Raw genomic sequence first — 24,685 nt, 5'->3', positions numbered from 1 at the left:
GCCTTGGATTCAAATTCTGGCCCAAATATTTACAAGTTGTGTGGTCTTTTAAAAGTCCCGTAACTTCTTTGAGCCTCAGTTTATTCATCTGTGAAATGGGGATAATATCTGTAGCACCTATCACATGCTTATTCTGATGATCAAAAGGTTCATTGCAAAGTATAATTGCTATCTTTTTGCCAGTAATCAGCATAACCTAGCTGAAGCCCAAGAATCTAGATATAAGGAATTTAAAGGTATTGTGCCTAGGAGGAAATAATCATCCTCAAAAGAATTTCAAGACTACAGGACCACAGCATGACAGAACTGATAGAAACCTTAGAGATCATTGAATCTAACACCATCATTTTATGCTAGCTAACCTCATAAACCAAAACTGAGGGTGACAGTAAACTAGTTAAAAGAACTGGGGATATTTAGCTGCAAGAAAAGATGGAGGTTAGAAATTGAGGGGAAAGAGGAGATATGTGCCTTCAAGTATTTGAAGACTCATCATGGGGAAGATTATATCTGGTTCTAAGGAAGCAGGACCAAGACCAACAAGTAAAAGTTCAAGCATTCATATTTTGCTCAATATAATTAGAAATGTCTAAAATCACATTGAGTTTCTAAAGGAGCAATATTTATATATTTAGAAGAGAAAGACAGACAGACAGACAGACAGACAGACAGAGACAATCATAGTGAAAAAAACAGTGGATTTGGAGTCAGATGACCTGAGCACATAGCCTGTCTCTAACAATTACTACCTGTACAACCTTGTGCAAATCACGAAACCTCTCCTTTCAGTTTCTTCATCTGTAAAATGAAGGGGTTGGACTAAATGATCTTTGAGTTCCCTTCCTGTTCTAAACCTATGATCCAATTAAAGGGGTTAAATTCAATCATGTTGAAGGTTTAGTCTTAGTAATATAGTGGATTGAGCATTGATCATGGAGCCAGAAAGATCTGAATTTAAACATGATCTCAGACACTTATTAGCTATGTGACTCTGGGCAATTCACTTAATCTCTGTTTGCCTCAGTTTTCTCAAATGTAGAAAGGGATAATAGCACCTATTTTACAGAGCTGTTTTGAGGATTTAATGAGATATTTATAAAAAGTGCTTAAAACAATGACAATGTCTGATACAAAGTAGGCACTATATAAATGATTATTCCCTTCCCTTCCATCTTGATGATTCTGTATTCAAATTGAGTACAATAGAGATGTGTAGAGAAATGTAAATTAAATGGTAACAAAACAATGTGACAGAGGAGAGTCAAGCATCTTCACCACTTTTTTACAATCAATATTAGGTATTGGTTCTAATGCAGAAGAATTATAAAGACTAGGAAAGTGGAGTTGGGTGACTTACCCAGGGTCACACAACTAGGAAGTATTTGTAGTCAGATTTTAATCCAGGACCTCCCATCGCCAGATCTGGCTCTCTATCCACTGAGCCACCTCCTTGCCCCTTTTCAATCTATTTTTGCTGCTTCCCTGCCCCTTCTTTTTCCTCACTCCTTTCTCTTTTATGTCCCAACTAAGTTTTTAGAGCCAGAAATATATATTTCCTTCAATATATCACTCCAGTACCTTAGTCAGTTTCATTTCCAGCACATGACTGCTCTGGATCCGGCTGTCAAAATGGGCCACTTCTTTGGTAGAGGACTTGACCTTAGCAATGATCTTCACATAGGAGAACACAATCACAGCAGTTGGGAGTAAGAGACAGAAGAAGAGGATGTTCAGGATGAAAGTTTGTCCCGTCACAGAGGCCTGAGCTAGCCACCAGTCAAGTGTGCAGGATGTTCCAAAGGGCTCAGGGGCATAGTTCCCCAGACCTGCCAAGGGCATGGTTGCCCAGAAGGTCGCATAGGCCCAGATGATTACCAGACAGATGTAGGCATGGTGTCTCTTCAGCCAAGTCCCTGGGTGGGAGGGGAAAAAAAAACATTACCTAGAAGCTCTGAGAATCAGCCTTACGTATAAGGAGCCACCTATTTCCGGAGCATGGGAGACTCCCTGCAAAGGTTTTCCGAACACCCCCATTGGGGCATCCTCCCCAGGAGGTACCCTATACTCTTTAGATTTCCCAGCTCTCTCCCTCAAATACAACTTATCCAGGGGCCCCTCTCAGCTAGCTTATCCTATAAAAATAATCTCATATATAAATTCACTGGCAATAGCTCTAAATAAGATATTAAGGGCTAATGACACTCAATACAATACCTTTTCCAGAGATCTATTTTAATAAGGGTTTCTAAAAGACATAAAGCTTTAATACAAAAGAATGGCTCCCTAACAGTGGAATTTCATGTACCCAGGGGATTCACCATGGTGCCACAGAAAGCACACTGAATTAGGAGTCAAGAGACGTGGCTTCAAATCCCACCTCTGCCACTGATGGATTGTATTGACTGACCTCCAATAAGTAGCCTCTCTAGACCTCAATCTCTTCAGAAAATGAGGGGGTTAAACTAGAGTTTCTAACAGAGGAACCTTATAGGGGCTCCTCAAATTTTCTACTCCACTAGGCACCCAAATGCGCTCAAAGACAAATTCATATCAGGCGAGGAAAAAAGAATAAATCATACCTTGTATTTATTGAACACCTTTCTTCCAAAAAGCTTTTTCACCTTCTTATCTCATTTGACCTCAATGTCCTTGTCAGGAAATGTGTATGTATGTACAGGAGGAGATGATGATGATTACTATATGTTATAGCACTAAAACAATTGTCTCTGTGTGGCAACTGGCAGTGCAGCCTCCTTGTTTTTATTAGCATAATCATCTCTCTCTGATAGCAGTCATGAGAGAGCCAGAGCATCTTAAAGGGAAGCTCAGAAAGCACTGCAAATGGAATTCTCTGTAAATATCCCTCTGTTCACTTGGGAAACGAAGAGCAATGTCCTTTGGAGCTAACTTCCATTAACCAAAATAGAATCCCCCAAAAGGTTACATCCTGCCATCCTAAAAGAGCAACAATGATACTCAAGGGAACACTCTTAGGAGTTCAAGTTCACTGCCTCAGAATAAGGAGAAGCTTCAGCTATACCTTTAAACAGGAAAAATGCTACTATGAGCCACACACACACACACTCACACACACACTCACACAAAAACACATCCCTTAGTTGTACGGTCAAGAAAGTGGAATTCTGGATATTTTATCTGTCTAGTCTAAAGTATCAGAAACTAAACACAAAGATAAATTTCAAAGAAGCTTGATGTATTCATCCTCAGACTCAGAGGTTCCTTTCTCTCATTCCTTATATCCAATCATCCAATTTGATCTAGCCATTGTATTGCCATAATATTACCAGACTGGAAGCTCCATGCCACATTTCAGCTAAACTGTGTATCTCCCTTAGGGTCTAACAGAGGATTCTGCAGGGTGGATATGTAATAAATATTTTTTTAATTAAAATAAATTGGTTTTCTCAATCTATCTTCTCTATTCCCATAGCTAAAACTAATTGAAGTCTTCATTATTTCTTACCTAGATTATTCTAAAAGCCTTCTGACTGGTACTCCTGCCACCAGTCTCACTTCTCCCTCCACTTTATCTAGCACAATACTGCCAAATGTAGGACTCTGATTACAACTTCCCCTGCTCTGATGTCTCTGTCTGCCAAATGAAGGATAAACTCTATTAACTGGCATTCAAGTATTTCCATGTTCTACCTACAACCTACCTTTGCAATCTTCTTTCATGCTTTCCTTCACATACTCTGTGATTCAGCACTCAATCGTCTCCCCCAATGGGCTACTTTCCCATCCCACAAATCTCTTCCTAGCAGCTAAAAGTCATCTAGATTTGGAAGTGGATTTGGAGTCAGAAAGATCTGAGTTCAAATCCAATCCAGATATGTAGTAGCTATGTGAGCCTCAGCAAGTCACTTAATCCTTTTTGCTTCAGTTTCCCCATCTAAAATGAGGGGATTAGGCTTCATGGTTTCTAAAGTTCTCTCCAGTTCTAGAACTATGATCCTATCACCCCCCCCCCAAGAACCCAAACTCTCATGTCATTTATTCCACAAAACTTTACCTGATTCTTGGCTCCTCCAACCCCACCTAGAAGTAACCTCCAGCCTGAAATTTCTAACAGCACTCTATAGACCCTCTCTTTTGTACCTACAGTCTAATTTACATTATAGTTAATGTCCATGTCTTATGTTCTCTAATTTAACTATAAACTCCTTTAAGCTGGACCTAGGTCTTATTTCTCTGGGTAACCCCAGCACCTAGCATGGGGCCTTGCATATATCATATAATGAGTGTTTGTTAAATTGATTTGAATTCTGAAAGAATAGGAAAAGAACTTGCACATTTCGCTCCACTCTGGTACCTTGTCTAGTGACTAGAGTCTATATTGCATTTACACAATTGTTGCCATTTTAAAATCTTCATTTATCAAACTGAATCACACTGTGAGTTGGATCAAAGGTTTTAAAATTCACAATCTAGGAACAGAGTGGTGTGCAGTTCACTCTCAATTATCCACCCTAGTGGAAGGGAGCATTGGCACAGATCATCCAAAACAGATAATTAAAAAAAAACATATATAAGTGACTTTGTGAGGTGTTTTGTACTTACATTTGGATATCGTGTAAAGTTGTCATATACAGGAGGGAGTAGATTTGTTCTGTGATGCTCCAGAGGGAACTAGGACCAATGGGTGGAAGTTACAGGGAGGCAGATTTTGGCTCAACAATAGAAATTACCGTTTAACAACAATGGAACCAGGCTGCCTCGTGAGGTAGTAAGTTTCCCATCACGGGAGGCATTCAAACAGGATCGCTGGATGTCCTGCGATCGGGGATGCTATAAAAAGGAATCCTGTCTTGGATAGGCAGTTGGACCAATTAACCTCTGTGATCCCTTCCACTCTTAAGATTCTATGATTCTGTGATGCTATGAGTGCTTCAGATGTTCTGGGATGTCCAAACAACTTCAAACAAAACAGTGAAGCCAGACTATAAAGAAAACTGCAAAACTAGCCAGTGTCCATACCATTCCTTTGCTCAGTGCCTCCCCTCTTCCCAGCTGTTTTCTGGGAATCAATAGCATCATCCCTTAGACTGAGGCAAAGCCACAGCCTAAAGCAGAATCTTTAGAGAAGAGAGAAGCTAATGTTTAGAGTCCCCTAAACTTGTTTGGTCATACCTTCCCTGGGAAATAGAAGGTATTGTTTTGGCCTAAAAGCCTTCCTTCTCTTCCAGAGTAAACAAGAGCCTGTTTACATCCATAGAATTATTAATTGCCCAAATTTTGACACTAACTATAAAATTTGAAAGCAATGTCCCTCCATTCAAACTGAAATGACCCAAAACAATGATCACTGATCAGTAAATGATTGTCAACCAATTGTATTTGACATCTTGGCTCATGTTAGATCTATTAACAACTCCAAAAATGCTTGAGGGGATAGGGTTGCAGGAATGATCAAACAAGTAATCTAGTGCTCATTAAAACACTGTGATGAAATCATAGGTCCAAATTCCACCCCTTGCAGATTAATGTAAAAAGATAAGATTCTATCACATTAAGATAGACAAAACTAACAACCCATTTTTCTCCCTTGTCTAAGGTCTCAAAGCTTTAGCTGATGGTTAAAGGCTAAAATTAATTGACAAGTGAATCAAAGATTAGTCTTGCTAAATATCACTGTAAACATTGTACTTACCCTGAGCATTCCATGAATACCTAAACTTTAGCCTTTGGGGTTAATTAAACTTGAGCCTAAATGCTTAAACTTAAACCAGCTGCTCCTCTGATTCCCCAAGTCCTCAGAGTCCAAAGAGGAAAAACCATTTACTCAAATATTTTCAGCATAGTGAAGGGTTAACTTGAAAAAAAGTTTATAAATCCCTGAAAACTTTTATCAATGTTATCATTTTTTTCCCTACTGATTCAATATCTACAACCCCCAACCCATTCCACTCTGATGAGGGGGGAAAATATTTTGACTAAAATATTTTATTCATGACTCCACATAGACTTGGCCTGGGATACAGAGGGGTTCAAAAATCTGTAGCCTGTTTCCTTGACAAGGTCTTCCATTTTGGAGTCCCCTTGGACTCAACGATGGAGTGAACCTGATCCTAAGGGGTGAATTAAGGCCACTTTAAATTATAGTTACATTTTTCTCTAAAGTGGATGGACTGAGGATCTATTATGTAAGGATTCCAATCATTGATTGTGCTCCTTCCCTTCACATAAGGAAGAACTGAAGATGCAACCTGTATGAAGAAAAATGAAATACTTTCTCCAGGATGGAGGTCAAGTACTAAAAAGGATTTTGAGATAATGTTAAAAAAAATAAAAAAACCCGGACTATGTTGGGCTATGGGAATCTATGTGGGATTACACAGATGCCATTTCAAGGTCTATGTATCTGACTTTATCCTCCCAAACCAATCTTCAGCCCTGCCTATCAAGAAAGGAGAATGACACTTCTTCAGGAGCCTTCCAACTTACCGTAAGACAAGTGGCAGATTTTCAAGTATCTGTCCAGGCTGACAGCAGTCATGGTGATAAGGCTCCCACAGCCAAAGAAAAAACCGGCCCATCCGTACCAGCGGCAGCCAACCCAGCCAAACACCCAGCGGTGAGAGAAGCAAGAAATGATTGTGAAAGGCTTGCCTACAACTAGAAAAGAAAAAAAAGCAGTTTACCATGGGAAATGTTGGTGTCAAAGCAATCATTTACTCCTCCCTTGGCAGCATCCCCTTCCCCATTTTTGTTAGATTTTTTAGAAGAGAGATAACTTCAGGAACAAAAACTAAGCAGTATTGTAGTCGGCACTATGCACTTGAGTTAGATTATGATCTTATTCACTACCCATATGAATTTGAACATTTTCACTGAACGTTAATTCCTTCTTCTGTAAAAGGAGAGGATTGGAAATAAGGCGTCTTTCCAACCTTAAGTCCCATAATTCTAATTCTTGTCTTGCAAATGGCTTACAATCATCTTCAATCATGTTCCTTTCTAAGTGACTGGGAGAACAAGGGCAACATCTTGGAAAATATAGTAAGATTTAAATATGTGAACAAAATTTCATAGAATCAGAATTCATTCAGGTCTGAATTTCTCCTCTCTAACCCATTAAATATGTTGACCTTATGGGGTAGAGATAAAAGAGAAGAGTGAAAGAAGGGGTCTAGAGAAGCTGCTCTTTGCTTCCATAGGCATCAGGGACAAGAGACTGATATTTTTTTTTAATTCATAGATATTAGAAATACTGTATAGCATAGTGGATGGAGAGACAGACTTAAGAGTGTGATCTCAATTGAAATCTCATCACTGACATATACTGGATAGGTAACCCAGGAAAAAGCCACTAAATAACAAGCAACCTTCTAAGAGTAGAAATTGCCAAGAAAGGTACTAATCTGCATTGATAGAGAGTTCTCTAAATATATGAAATTACAGGTCTAGCCCCTGCCTCCATATACATTTTAGAGCTAGAAGGATAGTAAGGACATAAACTATTCCAGTCTCTTGTCTTCAGGCAATTAGAATATTCCCATCCATGTTTTAGGCAATTAAAAGCAAGAGAGATCAAATTACACAGTAAGCAGTGGCAAAGGGAGAATGGAAACTCAGAGCTCCTAACTCCTGTTACAATATTTTTTTTCCACCTTTTTATGTCTGTTTTTCAAACTTGAGTTTGTGTGAACATCCAGATAACTAGGCTATGGAGTTGCAAAGGTGGCCTGGGCCAATAGTTTCCATCAATGGTATCATGATAAAAATTCTTTAATGACACTGTAAGCAGTAAATAGTTTCAGAATATTAGAAGAATTGTGTAAATTTATCTTGGGACAATACATCTTTTGACAGTTATTGAATAATTTACACATCAAAAAAAACAACAACAACAAACGAAAAATTGTGAACAACTCACTGTTGAGACAAAATACCGAAGAATGTTTTTCTTCAAGGTTATATCTTTCTCCTCTTCTTCAGATGCTCCAGACACAAATAATCTCTGTGTAAAATCCTAAAACTGAGCACTTGCTCTGCAGTGTGCAGGGGCCATGGCCAACAAAGAGGCATAATACATAGTTGCATTTGCGGTGATCTCCAAGCCTACTGCATACCTAATAATACCCTTGCCCTGTCTTTGTAATTGCCTTCCCAGTCAATGATTTTGATACAAATTGTGACACTGGATTAGATAAAGATCCCCCAGCAGTCTAGGATGAGCAGTGCCCTACAGATACCTGGTGGGATGCACCACTGTTGCTTATATTCTCACCCACCAAAACTCTCTTCTCACAAGAAAATTTGATCCATTTATTCTGGCTAAGCTGATTAATGATCCCCTCTTTACTCAGAGGATCTGGTTTGAAATTATGTCTCTGATATTTACTTCCCATAATGGCCTAAGAAAATCACCCTCTAAGGACTTCAATCACTCAGTCAGTAACTAAGCCTTTAGTAAGTACCTACTGTATCCCAGGATGTATTACACATGGGGAATACAAAGAAAGAAAAAAGACAATTTCCTCATCTGAAAAATAAGGATATTGAACTAGATAAAGGCAGCCAGGTGGAACAGTGGTCAGAGCAGCGGGTCTGGAATCAGGAATATCTGAGGTAGGGCTATCACTGGGAACTAGATTTAAACCCTGACTTTTCCATTTGATAAAAATGTATTTTATTTTGCTATGCTCATATCTCCATGAAATAAAGGAAAGCAATTTCAGTAAGTGCTAGACTCAAGCTCTTTGCCTCTGTCCTTGGACCTTGGGGACTCATTATTTATTTATCAGAGCTCTATATTTTTCTCTGACTCTCTAGAAAGCATGTTTCTGCTTAGATTCATCCAGGCTTTCCTGTTCAGTCACTGTATTAAATTTAGTGGCCTACTCCCTCCCTAAAGGGAACATAGATATTGGAAGGGAAAAAATGGTTTTATATAATCTGCTTGTCTAAAGAAGTTGCTTTAGCTGATTAGATGGATAGCGCCTAGAGATAGGAGACTTGGGTACAAATTCAGAGCCTATTATTAAGAATCATGTGACCTGGGCAAGTGACTCATCTTTATTGGGCCTCAGCTTCCTCATTTGTAAAATGGGCATAATATTTGTATGCCTACCTTACAACATATGGTGGAATATGATTAATATGGAATTATATTTTATATAACACATGTAAAAATTGCTTACATATTCAGGAAAGAAGGAAGAGAGGGAAACAATTTCCAAATGTTTAGAAAATGTTAGAAACTCCAAATGTTAGAAAATGAATCTTTAAACTTAAAAAAAAAAATCCAACTGGTAAAAGAGAAAAAATTACTAAATAAAATTAATAAAATTATTTTTAAATTTATAAAATAGTTGTAGAGGAAAAGACTACATTAGTGTGTTATTGTTGTAATAGAAATGTCCCATAACTTAGACTGAAAAACTACTAAATTTTGCGGGTGAATGAACTGAGGCAAGGAGAGGTAACAGAGTAACTATTATCTGAGAGTACCCTCCCTAAACCAATTATGTTGTCCTCTGTGTGCAAAATTCACAGCTACTGATTCCCCATCCATACAGCAAGTTGATTTTTTTCAGTCTTGAATATGAATTCCTACTAATTCATCTGAACTCTTCTTCATTAGCTTTCCAGTGTGCTCAATACAAAAGACTTGCAGGATGCCTCACTGGAGATTGGGGGTACTGCCTATGGCTTCATCTGCACCACATCGTGGCCAAACGAGCTAATAGGAGTGTTGCCAATTAATCAGTAAACACTTACTAGGTTCCTGCTTTGTGCCAGGAATTATGCTATGCTCTGGACACAAAACCAAAAATAAAACAGTTCCTGCCTTCAAGGAGCCTACCTTCTATTAGAAAACAACATATACATTAGCAAGTAAATACAAACAATTTTAATGCAAAGTAAAAATCAGGCAATTTCAGGAGAGAAGATACCAGCAGCTGGAATCAGGAAAGGTCTCATGTAGAAACTGATGCTTTGAAAAAACAAGGGATTTTAAGATGTGGTGGTAAGGAGGGGGAATATTGGGGGGAAGGACAAGGGAGAACAGTCTTCATTAACAGCAATACTAATCCCCATTTGGAGAAATTTGGCTAAACTTTGTAGCTCCTCCAGTGCCTAGGAGTGTTCTGCACATGGTAGCTGATTAATATATGTTATTTGAATTGAATTAAATTGACAGAGGCAACCAAACACCTATTGAACAGTGACAGCTGAAATTTCTTGTTATGTTAAAAAGAATGAATTAGAACTGAAAAGTAACTAGCTCCATGGTCAGTGAGGAAGCAATCTGAAAGATGGTCATGTTATTTATTGCTGCAGCACTCTCTTTAGTCAACATTCTTCTCAATATTTTCCCAAACTAGGGCTTATAAGGAGAAGACCTGGAATGCTCCAATACATCAAGGACTTGTCATTTCACTACAATGGGTACTCTTTCTGTTAATATTATCTTTAAGTATCAGTAAATGGATGGACTGAAACAAAAATAAGTATAATTAATTTGGAGGAACAAAAGGTCTAAAATATTAAGGGAAACAATGAAGAAAAGAAGCAATTGAAAGGAAATAGCACTTCTAGATCTCAGGTTATTTTATAAAGCAGTAATCATAAAACAATATTTTATTGTGGTTAAGAAAGAGAGAAGCAGACCAATGTAAGAGACAAGATATGTAAGAATATAATAATAGCTAAGTTATATAACCCGATGTTCAACAAACCCATATATATAAAGTATTCGGGAAAGAATTCCCTATTTGGTGAGAATTGATGGGGGAACTAGAAGACAATTTGGGCAGAAATTAAGTTTAGATGGATGTCTTTAAATGTATTGTATAATAAACTAAAAATGGATATTCAAAATTGAAAAATAAATCTCACACTATGAAAAAAATTAGAAGAAAATGAAAGTATATACCATTCACAGCTTTGGCTAGAGGGATAGTGCTTAACAAAACAAGGAATAGAAGTGATCAGAAAAAAAACCATAAAAGATCATTTCAATTAAATAAAATTGAAAGCTAATACACAAAAAAATCCATGCAGCTAGGATAAACTAATGAATGGGTGGGGAAAGTTAATATTGCCAATAAGAATCTGACAGTAAAAATATAGAGAGAAGAAATGCAAATATTTAAGACCAAGAATCATTTTCCACTGGATAAGTTCACAAAGTTTATGAACAAATTATTCTCAAAAAAAGTGAAAACCATTAAGGAGCATATGAAAGATTGCTCAAAATGATGAAGAAAAAAATAATAACCCTAAAGTTTCACCTCATACACAGCAGATTGGGGGAAATGGCAATAGATGTTTATGTTAGAGGAATTTGAAAATTGGTCCATTCATTATGGAAATAATTTTGAATATATGCTTAAAAGTAACTAAGTTCCATTTCCATTAACCAAGAAATCCTACTGATATATAAAGATATATATATATATTATATGTATACACATGCATCAAGAGGTAAAGATAGAATGGTTTCTATATATAGAAAGATATTCAGAGGAGCAACCTTTTTTTTTTTTGCAGTAGCAAAGAATTAAAAACAAAAAATGCTCATGAATTGGGGAATGCCTGAACAAATTATGGGACCTGAATGTAATGAAATATTACTGTGTGTAAAAACTGATTTGATGAATTCTGAGGAGCATAGGAAGGCTTGCATCACAAACTGATATACAGTGAAGTGAGTATAACCAAGAAAAAATATACCAGTGACTACAGCCTTGAAAATGGAAAGAAGAAAAAAAAACTGAACACTGTAATTAAAATGACCAATTTTGGCTCTGGAGAAGAGATGAGAAAATCCATCTCCTTTCCTTCATTGCAGAAGTTGGGGACCATAGATCTGAAACATTGCATAGACTGCCAGGCTATATTGATGTGCTGGTTAATTTTATTGAACTGCTATTTTTCCTTTCTTTTCAATTCTTCATTATAAGGGATAGATTGCTGCATATAGAAAGAAATATGTTTGGGGGGAAAGGTTGTTAAAATTTATTGTTCTGTCATTTTTCAGTGATATCTGACTTTTCATGACTACATTTAGGGTTTTCTTGGTTAAGATACTGTAATGGTCTGCCATTTCCTTCTCCAGCTCATTTTATAGATGAGGAAATTGAGGCAAAAACAGAATTAGTGAATTTCCCAGAGTCACACAAATAGTATCAAAGGCTCAATTTGAACTCAAGGAGATGAGTTTTTCTGACTTCAGCCCTGACACTCTATCCATTGCACTACCTTGGTGACCATATATGTGTGCATTTTAATTTTCTTTTAATTGAGAGAGAAAATATATAAACATATTTAGAGAGAATATATTTTTCTATAAACATATTTAGACAATATATTTATATATATATAGAGAGAGACAATATATTTTTCTATATATACATATATATATATGCATATATATATATATATATATACACATTGTACATTGTCAGTAGTAGATATTTGATATAGCTAGTAGTCTTTAAGAATTGCTGTGGCCACAAATTTCATTACCCTGAGAACAACCTAGTGATCAGGTTCAGCAAACTGAGGACCACAAACATACACTATATTACCAGACTCAATATTGAAGCAAAGTGCTCAAATCTTCCCTAGCTTGCCCTCCCCTGGCCCAGCTTAAGAACCCAGAACCACCTGCACATCAAGATGTGGAATCAGGATAAGACTGAATCTATCACACCTCTTCACAAGTGGTGTACATGTCCTTGGAGGCTGACAGTCTAAAGGGGACAAGTAAAAGGACTGTGTAGCTGCCGATTTATAAATGTGTGCTGAGGAAAAACGTGAAGTGGAGAATAGGCTAGGTAAGCCTGAGAACTCTGTCATTGAGAAGGGAAACGGTTTTTTGTGAGTCATTACCAAGCTAATGAAGCAGATGCTTGTCTAAATCTGGAGCAAGTTCTCTTAGGTGAAGCCATTTTCAATGAATCAGATCAACTAGGGGCCCATTTTTTAGTTAGGCTTCATCTAATTCTTAGGAGCCCATAATTATTCACTAGTGAAAGATAGCTGATGTGACAGGTTTTGGTTACAGACAATAACCTCCACATTCAGTGTGAAATAAAAGGTTTCACATCTTTTCTGCCACTTATGGCTTCCCCTCTGGAATTGGCTGTTAGTTAATGGAACTATTTACTTACATGTTGTCTACCCCCATTAGACTGTGAGCTCCTGGAGAACAAGGATGGTTTTTGTCTTCCTTTGTAGCCTTAAGGTTTAGCACAAACCTGACACGTGGTTAGGAATTAACGTGTTTTGAGTAGCATTTAGAGGAATCATAGGATCATGGAAGTAGAACTAGAAAGAATCTCAAATATTAGACAAATATGTTGTCTGACCCTCTCGTTTAACAAATGAGGAAACTGAGGACGAAAGGTTAAACAGCTTAACAAGGTCACACGTGTAATACGTAGCAGAGGAGGGATTTGAATCCAAGTACTATAATTGCAAATCCAGTTCTTGCTCAACTAAACCGCATCGCCTCCCAATAGAGGTCGGCATTGATAGGGGTCATTCATGCTACAACACCGCCACCGTGTGGTCATTCATAGTAATAGCAAGCCTGCAGTCAAATGATTCCCTTTACTTTGCCAGGGAATATTTTCACAGCTGAGAACACAGCTTTTGATTCTTTTCCTGTGTTTCCGTAATTCCCAGAAGGACTAATGTGATTTACATCCACCCACTGAGGGAGGACTACACAAAGAATTCTGGGCAGCCAAGTTCTCAATAAGAGTTCAACTAATCTACTGTTGAGCAATAAATAGACTCAATAGGGACGTTTTGATCCTATTCTTAAGAGATTGGCAGTCAAAAAAGCAGAGAGAAGGAAGAAAAGCTGATACCACAAAGCATCATTAAAGGGTGTCTTTAGTCAGGGAAAGAATGATTAAAAATTTTCCGACAGTACTGGGTGTTCATGTCTCCTGTTCAATGAGTAGACAGAAATGAACATAACCAGAATGATTTGATAGTAAATGAAACTGGCTCAGAGATAAGCCAGTGAGTGTATGAAGCAGGATTCAAATTCAAATCTTCTCAACTCCAAATCCAGAATGTTAATCTTAGAATGGCAGAGCCAAATGGATTGACCCTTAGATATCATTAATTATTATTTTTAAATGTATTTTGTTATTATTTTTATAATTACAAATATTAATTAATATTTCATTTTCTACAGGAAGAAAATGAGATCCAAAGAAGTGACTCAATATGACAGAACTATCCCAATGCATACTCAAAGATTGGACAGTTTTGGAGCTTATGGTTATGCATTAGTCCTTCCTCTCTTGTCCTTGTTATCTCTCTATGCACATACATTTCAGATGAGAATTTTGCATTATTGGGATAATTATGTATATTATAGGAATTAGGGGTGAATTATTTACTGATTTTGTTTATATGTTATTTATGAGTTTCCATTATAAATATATATGTACATATACATCACCAGCTGGACAAAGAGAATATCTTAGAGCAAACCTCCTTAACCTAGATTTCAAGCTGGTCACTAAACTCAAATGAGAAAAAAAAATCATATTTACTTACCTTTTGTTTCCTTTGTAATCTGATATTTTATTCATTTAAAATCATTATTCTGAGAAAGGGTTGATGAACCATTATCTTAGGACTTGGGTTAAAATCCCCACTCCTATCTTGTTTTTTCTCCAATTGTTTTGTCATGCTTATGACTTCACTCTCCTTTGCCTAGGCCAGTGATGGTGAACCTTTTAGAGACTCAGTGCTCCAACTGCCACATATGAGCCCCCACCATCTTACCCCAGAGAGGAGAGGGAGAAATTCTCCCATTGGGCTGCTGGGCAGAGGGGTGAGTCATGTGAGAAATGTCCTCAGGCACACATGAAGAGGGGGAAGGGAGCAGACCCCCTCCAGCTCATGCACCATAGATTAATCAACACAGATCTAAACTATTCCAGCAGTTATCTGACCACCTGCCCTTCCTGAACTTTCTCCCTTCAATTGACCCTTCTCATAGTAGCCAAAGTCATCTACCTAATGAACATCTAACCAAGTTACCCCTCTGCCCAAAAGTGTTCAGGGTTAAGTCTGATTTGGGGTTTGTGCCTATGTCTCTTATATTTGAATGCTTCCCTTGCTTTCCCAAAATAATCAGTACCATGGAGACCTAGATAAATATAAATAAAGCATGTTATTCTACTCAGCTAAGAGAAATAAAGGGGATTGAGGGTAGCAGGAAGTGAAGTGGCATGTAATAAATGACAAATAAATGATAGCGACAGTAAGAGCTCCAAGTTGAGTGGAAAGGATAATCTGATTTTATGCTTATTTTGTATCCCCTACAATGCCTAGAATAGTGCTGATCATGCAATGGGAGCTTAACTTATGGAATTTGGCATGAGACCCTGTTATTCTGGAAAATGTGATTAATTTGGATATATAGAACTTGGATTCAAATGCCAATTCTGCTACTTACTGTTTGACCTATGTGACCTTGGCCAAGTCACTTAATTCTAAACCTCCATTTGAAGATGAATCTCAGTTTATACATCTCATTTCTTAGCTGGCTATATTACTTTTGGATTTCTTTGATCTTTACCATACCCCCCCATCCCTTTTCAGCCTTTTATGTATTGTCCCCTCCTCCCTCCTCATTAGATTGTGAGCTCTTTGAGGGTAGGAACTCTTACTTCTTTTCATATTTGTTTCACCAACAATAGCACAGTGCCTAGTATATAGTAGGCTCTTAATAAATGTCTATTGACTATCGACTTAACCTACCACAGCTTCAATTCTGTCATCTACAGATTGAGGGAGCAGGATTAGATGACTTCTAAATCAATAATGCTAGAGTGGTTCTTACTCTCCTGCACACATCTTATATTGTTATGTGGCCAGTTTGTCGTGGATTTCTTGGGTGCTCATTTTATACTTGTTTCTAAATTAATATAAAATTATTGGGATACAAGGAAAAGAAGGTGTCACATATGTCATTTTTTCCTGACTCCAAACCCCAGCAGATACCTTTCTCTCTCTTTCTTAACCAGGCAGTTCCCTTTAACTTCAAGGGAGGATTTTTTTTTTTATGGACAAAACTAAAGCAAGAGTGTAGGCTCAATGGTCAATAGGAATTTTGAAAAGCAATAAGAAGAAATTATATTATTGCTGTGTTACCTGAAATCCCCAGATCACAGACTGCTAAATTAACTGTCATTATTTCAGCAGGTCTCAGCTTCTTCTTCCTCTTTGAAGACATATAAATCACATAGCCATTTCCCAAGGTGGATAACACACCTAGAGGAAGAATACAAAGTCAAAGAATTGAATGTCCAAGACAGCAGGGAATTAGAACCACTGAAAAGTCAAACCAAGTCATGAAAACATTCTTTATTTCAGGTCTATACAACACAGTGATAGTGAAGAAGTCAGCTTGTTAAAGGTGCCTCCAACTGAATGATGACAGGAACAGGGACAGGATACAAGGAGCTTGTTTGTTTCAAGGTTTGCAAAGTGCTTTACATATATTAACTCTTTATTAACTTAATATCATTTAGTACTCAAGTTCACAACCACCCAGTGATGTAGGTGCTGTTATTGTCCCCATTTCAGATTCAGTTTTCTTGCCCACAGTAACATATATTTAGCATCTGAAATCCAGGGGGTCCTGACTCCTAATCTAGCATACCAGCTGCTATACCATAATGCCTCTCTCAGCAGTGAATGAGAAATGTGTTCAGCTAGGCTACATGACCAATGACATAGGAATGGATATATTTGCATCACTATGATGAACAAGGGAAAGCAGCGGGGTCCAGGCTACCTTCTGGAGGGCAGAAAGCCAATGGGATTCAATCTGAAGTCACATATACTCCTCAGTCTCCTTCCTGAGATCATTATCTATATCCTGTCCCCTATCTGTGAGTGTATCTCAAGACTCTACCTCAAGCCCTCCTCTCCACACAGTCTGTCAGGGACCTCCTTAGTTTCAGTTTAATTATCATGTCTAGGCTGTTGAGTCTGAGATCTACCTAATCCTAAGGGAAATGCGCTGATTTTGTTATGGGAGAAACAGAAATTTCTGTTTTGTCTTAACATATTCTCCACCACCAAAATTTTGAAGGGGAAACAAGTTTCAAAGGCTGTGAAACTCCCAGGAACCCCCATGTGCTGTTAGGAAATTCCAAATCCTTGGAGTCAGGGTTGCCTGAATGGCTCATTAAAACTAACAACTCTCTGAGCTTAGAAAAAGAAAAAAACAAAGATGATTATAAACCCTCAAGTTGCCCAACTCAAATGAAACCTAGACCTCATTAAAGAAATCCTATAAGAAAACCAAAAGGGAGAAAGTGAAGACTCAGAGCCAGACTCTAAAAAATGATCAACAAAATGCACTTTTTTTTCCTTTTCCTCTCTGAGGAAACACTCAAAGCTATAAGAATAAGAAACAAAAACACCCGTTAAAAACAAACTTCTTCCATATACTCCATGAAGGTCAAAACCAGAAAAGTTCTAACAAGAATTTTTTTTTAATGTTTTTTGGTAATAGTAAAGATTTGGAAACCTACCAGTTATCCTTCAAGAGGGTAATAGCTTAACAAACTAGAGAGAGACAGAGAGAGAGAGAGAGAAGGGAGGGAAGGAAGGAAGGAAGGAAGGAAGGAAGGAAGGAAGGAAGGAAGGAAGGAAGGAAGGAAGGAAGGAAGGAAGGAAGGAAGGAAGGAAGGAAGGAAGGAAGGAAGGAAGGAAGGAAGGAAGGAAGGAAGGAACGGAGGGAGGGAGGAAGGGAGGGAGGAAGGGAGGGAGGAAGGGAGGGAGTGAGGGAGGAAGGGAGGGAGCGAGGGAGGAAGGGAGGGAGGTAGGAAGGAAGGAAGGAAGGAAGGAAGGAAGGAAGGAAGGAAGGAAGGAAGGAAGGAACGGAGGGAGGGAGGAAGGGAGGGAGGAAGGAAGGGAGGAAGGGAGGGAGGAAGGGAGGGAGTGAGGGAGGAAGGGAGGGAGCGAGGGAGGAAGGGAGGGAGGTAGGAAGGAAGGAAGGAAGGAAGGAAGGAAGGAAGGAAGGAAGGAAGGATATAAGTATGAACAATACAAAAAAATCCGTATCAACTAATGTCAAGTAAAATAAGAACAAAAAGCCAAAGCACATAATGACTACAACAATGTAAGAAGAAAGAACAAACCAAAGTAATTGAACATGCATGATATGAAATTATAATGATTAAGTTTGACCCTGAAGAAAAGTTATTAGCATTTATCTCCTTCCCATCTTTGAAGAGTAAGGGGATTATGGGAATGTAATGCTGCCTTTCACATTGACCTGGGTTGATGTATTAGTTAATTGGCTTCATTATAATTTTTTTCTCTTTTTTAATTCTTGGTTATAAGAAATGGTTCTCTGGATAGGATGCAGGAGGGATACATTGGGAAATAAAGGGGAAGTAAAAATAAAAAAGATATAAATAACTTTTTTAATAGAAAAAGGAATAGACCCTCTTATCTTCAGAGAGCTGATTGAAGCACAATAAGCATTTGTTAAGCACCTAGAATAGAAAAAGGGACAAAAGGCAGTCCCCAAGTCAAGGAGATAACAATGTAAGGGGGGGGGGGGGAGTGGAACAAGCAAATAAATATGTAAAAATAAACTTACATAGGGAAGGATAGGAAATAATCGAAAGAGAGGAGACATTAGAATTAGGAGGGGCGAGGAACTGTTTCCTGTCAAAATATTTTGAGAAATAGTACAGTACAATTAATAGGTTGCTGGACTTGAAATCAATACACACTGGGTTCAAATTCTACCTCAGACCCTTTTTAATTTTGTTAAGGTTAGGCAAATCATGTAACCCTTCTATGTCTCAGTTTTCTCATCTTAAAATGAGGAAGAGCAGATTAGACAACCTCTGACATCTCTTTTGTATTGAAATATCTGATTCTGTTATGCTTTTTAGGGGATGCTGAGACTGGAATCATAATGCATGACTAAGAAATTATCGTTCTAGAATATGTTCTTTTAAATGATCTTCTTTAACTGAAGATTCCTTGTATAAATCATTAATTTTCTCTTTTCTGGATGTAGACAATAGAGATTTTGTGAACCAGCATCAGCATATCAATCTGGCTTCCCACCTTGCTTAATATCACAAATATCAGCTGAGGAGAATCAAAGAAATACAAGCTAGTTTTTCATATTATCCTAAGGATAATGAGTCTAGGAACGTATCTTATCTAAAGAAAAAATAAAGAAAGAAAGCTTTTCAAAGATCAATATAAACTAATTGTTTATCACCATTCCTGCTCCCTTTCATAAATGTAGATATTTGAAAATCAATTGCATTCATCCTTAATAATACTAATGGTCATTTGGGAGAGAGACAGAAGATGGACTTAGGCTAATTTTTCTTTTTCTGTTTATCTCATAATAAGCTCATTTAGATGCCTTTATAATCACCTTCTTTCTTTCTACTACTACTTAATCTAGCATCCCTATTGACTTCTATTCCAAATCAACATCTAAAAATATGGAAACTTATTTTTAACCTTGTGGGACTTTTATTTGACCATAGCCTTAGTCTCCATAAGAGAAATGAAAAAGATAAAGCTAGACATATGGACACCTGGCCACAAAGAATTGAAGTATATTATATCATCACTTGACCTGGTCCACTATGTTCAATCACTGTCTCAGAATTCCTTAAATGATAAGTTGATTATCATAAAGCTATGAAATAATAATAATAATCACTTCAAATTCTTTGAGTTCAGAGGAACTGGGTTCAAATTCCAGCTTCCATTTACTACCCATATGAACTTTGGCAAGTCATTTAACTATTCTACTTTGTGACCTTGAGTAGAACCTAAACTTCTTTTCCTCTTACTTTGAGCAGTTCATCTAATGTCTCTCCTTGTATGAACTTGGGTGGGTCATTTAACTTCTATACCTGTGTAACCTTGGGTAGGTCACTATTTCCTCTCTGCATGATATTAGTCAGGCAATCTCTCTATTATAAATTAAAGTTTCTTCATCTGTAAAGGGTTAGTCAGTTGTGTAATTTTTAGTCATGTTTGATTCTTCATAATTCTCATTTGGGGTTTTCTTGGCAAAGAGACCAAAGTGGTTTTTCATTTCCTTCTCCAGCTCATTTTACAGATTAGGAAACTGAGGCAAGCAACATTAAGTGACTTGTTGAAGGTCTCATAACTAGTAAGTGTCTGAGGATAGATTTGGACTCAAGGAGTTCTAACTCCAGGCTCATTACTTTCTGCACTGCACCAGCTAGCTGGTCTAGATGACCTCTGACTTCATCTATAAAAGGAGGGTGTTGCACTAAATGGCCTCTGAGGTCTCTTCAAACCTAATTCAAGAATCTCATGATTCTCTAAAGTGCATTTTAACTCTCAGACTGTAATACTGTGAATTTGACATCTAAATAGCATTTTACATATTTCAAATTAATTTAAATATATTACCTCACTTGACCATCATAACAACCCTCTGGCTAGGTAGAAAGGGCAGAAATTATAGGTGAGGTTTGGTGATTGTCAGCCTTTTCAGTTATTGGACATTCTTAGGCATCTCAAATGCCCAGGGTGCTCTTGGGACTGGGGAACTCTCATGCTGACTCTTAGTCATGAATACCATGGGGATGATGGAACCAGGACGCCAAAGTCCCTCCAGTTTCAATAGTCAGTATTTTCTAGATCACCTATTTAACATATTTTTATCATAAGCTCTTCCCTCCTGATTTGCTTCACCCAGCCTTCAGGGAGGTACTTTGGCAGAGCTATTCTGACCCTTTTAAGCTTCCTTTTATGTCACCATCTTCCCCTATTAAAATATAAGCTGCCTGAGGGCAGGTATAATCTTTCTGCTTTTTTTGTATTTGTACTCTCAGAGCAAGTGTTTAGCAGAGTGTATTGCACATAATGAATGATTAACTAATGATTAAGTAATGACTAATGAGTTGTTGACTCTAAAACTGATCACAAATCTATAGCAACAATTCTATAAAAGTAGAAGTTTGTTTTTTTAATTCAGATTCAAGAACCACTTTCTGTTTTGTTCTTGAAGCATAAAAGATCCTGAAAGCACTTTTTTGTGATTCTTTTATGAACTCAAGGACCTGGAAAAGTGCCAAGTGGCTGGGGGGGGGGGGGGCTAGAAACCTTGAATATACCTCTTGGCACCTTTGACAAAATCCCAGGAGGATAAACCTACTGGGCACTGCCTACCCTTTCATTGTCCCCTAAACTTCTAAATAATGATAGTAATTCTGAGAGATCTGTGTGATCAGCTATACGTGATCTAAGTGCAGAATATGTACTTTGCAGATTATCCATGGCAAGTCTTCAACCCCTGGGGGCCCTCTGCTCATTTCCTATTGTGCTTTTGGTTCAACTATCATTTAGTACATCCTCAGAATGCCAACCTATCATTAGTCTAAGCGAAAGCAAATGCACTCTACTACAAGTTAACTGTGTGACCTTCACCAAAATACTTTCCTTCAGTTTTTAGCCCTTTAAGGGACATGTGTGTGTGTGTGTGTGTGTAATATGTATACATATTATATATAAGTATGTAATAACATATAAAAAAGGGCTATGCCTTACATGTATATACAATATATGATAAATATATATTACATAAGATAAGGAAATTAGATGATCTCTAAGTTCTCTTTTAAGCATTAATGTCCTACGATTCTTTATCACTATGTGAAGATCCTTGTATAAAAATTATTGTTGTTAAGTCTTTTTGGTTGTGTCTGAGTCTTCATGACCCCCATTTGATGGTTTCTTGGCAAAGATGGAGTGGTTTACCATTTCCTTTCCAGACAGAGAAGGAAATCAAGGCAAACAGAGTTGAGTGACTTGCTCAGGGTCCCATAGCTAGTAAATGTCTGAGGCTAGATTTGAACTCAGGAAGATGATGAATCTACCCAACTTCAGCCCTGGCACTCCATGCACTGTGGTGCCACCCAGCAGCCAAAGTTATCAGTACTCTAAGAAGTTAATTGTATTACTGCTATTGATAGTGTTTGCATTCTGTCAGCCCACAAGCATTTATTAAGCACTTATTGTATCAGTCACTGTGCTGGGACCCAGGCATAAAAAGACAAGTAATAAACCAGCTTCTGCCCTAAAGGAGCTTATGGTCTATTGAGGAAAATATATAAGCATATTTTCTTTTTCTTCTCCTTTTTCTAACCTATTACCCAAAACACACACACATATACACAAACCCTTTCCCCAAAAATTCCAATATATAACATTATAATGGAGTCTCTGTAAAAAAAAATCTTTTGATTTGTCCCCTGAGTCTTCTTATGATCTATTTATTGACTTAACTGCATTTTTTTCATAAAAGAATCAAGGTAGCTTACCAATTATGGTTAAGTAGAAACCAGCTACTAAGTCAGCTTCCCAGGAGAGTTTGGATGCAAAAGGGTCTCCATCCCGGAGATAGTGTGGAATGTAGTCATCTTGAGGTGATACACTGTGGTTTAATGCCATGATGATCTAGTATCAATAGTATCTATCTGAAAAGCAAATCAAGACAGCTCTCAGCATATGAGTATAAGCCAATCTGAAATATCCAATAAACTCATGCTTCTTAGACTAGAAGCATAGATCATAAGAAAAAAAAGTTCTGGAAGTTTTGTTGGTTAAATGACTAATAGGAAACTCAGATGAGTCGATGTAACTTTCTTTTTTCTTTAAATGTGATTCTTGTTACATTAAAGTTCTGAGGTATCTCTCTCCCTCCCTCCAATGTATCTTTTTTATAAAATAGATCATCAAATTAGTAAGTGACCATTTCATAATTCCAATCCACATAGCAACAATAATAGCTATAAAATAGAAAGCATGATGGGGTAGAAAGAATAATGACCTAGAAACAAAGATACATGTCATCCAATCATAGTAGTAAGGATGGAAGGAGACCTTCAAAGAAATCCAAGTCCAAACACCTCATTTAAAAGATGAGTGAAGTGGGGGGAAAGAGGTGAAGGGGACAGTGGAGTTATGTGCTCTGTTTAATGCCACAAAAGCAGAAAGTAGAAGAGAGAAAATTTGAAGTCAGATTTTCTGACTCTAAATCCAGCATTCTTTCCAATGGATCATCCCTTACCACATATTCTATTCTGATTTCCTTTGCCTCTTGTCCAAATCATACTTTCCTTTGTATACTGAGATTTATCTTACCTCACTGAGATAATGGGATGATAAACACAACTTTTCTAGGCATCTTTCAAGGCATTTTTTTCTATCGATCTTTTCCCCTTGGGATTCTAAAGGCCTTGTAAGTTTGGTAGGCTACAGTACCCTTGGCCTAGGTCAGTCTTGAACTTTTTGAGTTTGAGTGCCCATAGGGCAAATTCAAACTCTGTGAACTCCCCTCAACTCCATTATCTGAGAGAGCTGAGGAAGGAAATGCTCACTTTGGGCAGCTGGACAGAGGGACAGGGCATGCAAAAAAATGTCCTCAGGCAATGGAAAGAGGGAGACCGGAGCAGCTCCCCATGTGCCAGTTGGGCAATCCTACCAATATTTTACCAATGCTGTCCTAGGTGGTAGCAATTATTAAAGGATGCTCCATTGCCATCAGTTTGCCACTGTATATGAAGTACCAATGGATGCTTCCATCTCACTTTCAGCTAAAACTTTCCATATGTGTTTTCTCCCCCACAGAGTGCATGTGCTCCTTGAGAGCAATGATTATCTTTTCTGTCTGCATGCCCAGAGCATAGCACAGTGTTTGGTATATAACAAACACTTAATAAATATTTTCTCCTTTATCCTTGGGAAAATTACACTTCTACTTAGGTTCTTCCTGAAAATGCCACACTAATAGATAGTGATATGCTTTTCTAGGGGACAAAAAAGAATCCTAAGTATGGCTTCTTTCCCAAATCTCTTTGTGAAAATCTATATAAAAGTAAGTTGTTGTTATCATTATTACAATTATTATTATCATAACTTCCATTTGAAGTGGTGAGATTTAAAGGAATTTTTCTAACCATTCAAAAAATTGGGGAAAAAAGCACAAGTTCTTTGGTTACATTATGAAAAGATTGAGAATCAGCTCATGAATAGAATAGCCCCTTTTTATTTAACAACCCCAAAGACAACAATCTTCAGCTATCCAGGTTATAAATTTTCCAAATTTCCCACCTGCTTCAGAGGTTAGGGCACTTCTCCATCAGAAGGTAGTCAGGAAAAGAAAGGGATAATAAAGCCATAACTCATCTTTTCTACTTTTGTTTGCAAATTTTAGAAAAGCTTGGAGGGGGTAGAGTAGGAATGAAGATAAAGATAATAATTAGAAGAGAAGGGTGAGAAAGGGAATTTGAAAAAAATGCTGAGAGAGAGAAGAGAGAGTGAGAGAGAGAGAGAGAGAGAGAGAGAGAGAGAGAGAGAGAGAGAGACTTGTCCAAGATCATATATCTGGTATGGACCTAAGGTGGAATTTGAACCCCAAATCACCAACTCTAGCACTCTATCCAATACACCATATTGGTCTTGTTTTGTTATAAGTAAACCCTCACCTTCCACCTTAGAATCAATACTGTGTATTGGTTCCAAGGCAGGAGAGTGGTAAGGGCTAGGCAATGAATGCGTTACTTGCCCAGGGTCACACAGCTAGGAAATGTCTGAGGTCACATTTGAAACCAGGACCTCCATCTCTGAACCTGACTCTCAACCCACT

At 37.6% G+C, this 24,685-nt stretch overlaps 1 protein-coding gene and 1 long non-coding RNA gene across 2 annotated transcripts in view; one reads left to right on the top strand and one right to left on the bottom strand.

Moving 5' to 3' along the window:
• Positions 1-22,589, bottom strand: part of OPN5 (opsin 5) — a 47,243-nt gene extending 24,654 nt beyond the window's left edge. The window contains exons 1-4 of the mRNA XM_007484056.3: positions 22,359-22,589; positions 16,159-16,278; positions 6,466-6,636; positions 1,579-1,913 (exon numbers count right to left, since the gene is read on the bottom strand). Coding sequence (XP_007484118.2) covers positions 1,579-1,913; positions 6,466-6,636; positions 16,159-16,278; positions 22,359-22,488 — 756 coding nt within the window. The 5' untranslated portion in view covers positions 22,489-22,589. The remainder of the gene's footprint in view (positions 1-1,578; positions 1,914-6,465; positions 6,637-16,158; positions 16,279-22,358) is intronic.
• Positions 14,612-24,685, top strand: part of LOC103105079 (uncharacterized) — a 33,051-nt gene continuing 22,977 nt past the window's right edge. Inside the window, exons 1-2 of the long non-coding RNA XR_462565.2 lie at positions 14,612-14,833; positions 16,381-16,485. This is a non-coding gene — a long non-coding RNA (uncharacterized LOC103105079). The remainder of the gene's footprint in view (positions 14,834-16,380; positions 16,486-24,685) is intronic.

The sequence above is a fragment of the Monodelphis domestica genome, chromosome 2, assembly GCF_027887165.1.
Source record: "Monodelphis domestica isolate mMonDom1 chromosome 2, mMonDom1.pri, whole genome shotgun sequence".
In the NCBI taxonomy this organism is placed as follows: domain Eukaryota; kingdom Metazoa; phylum Chordata; class Mammalia; order Didelphimorphia; family Didelphidae; genus Monodelphis; species Monodelphis domestica.
The sequence above is the reverse complement of the archived record's forward strand: the minus strand, read 5'-3'. Positions and strand labels throughout refer to the sequence as shown.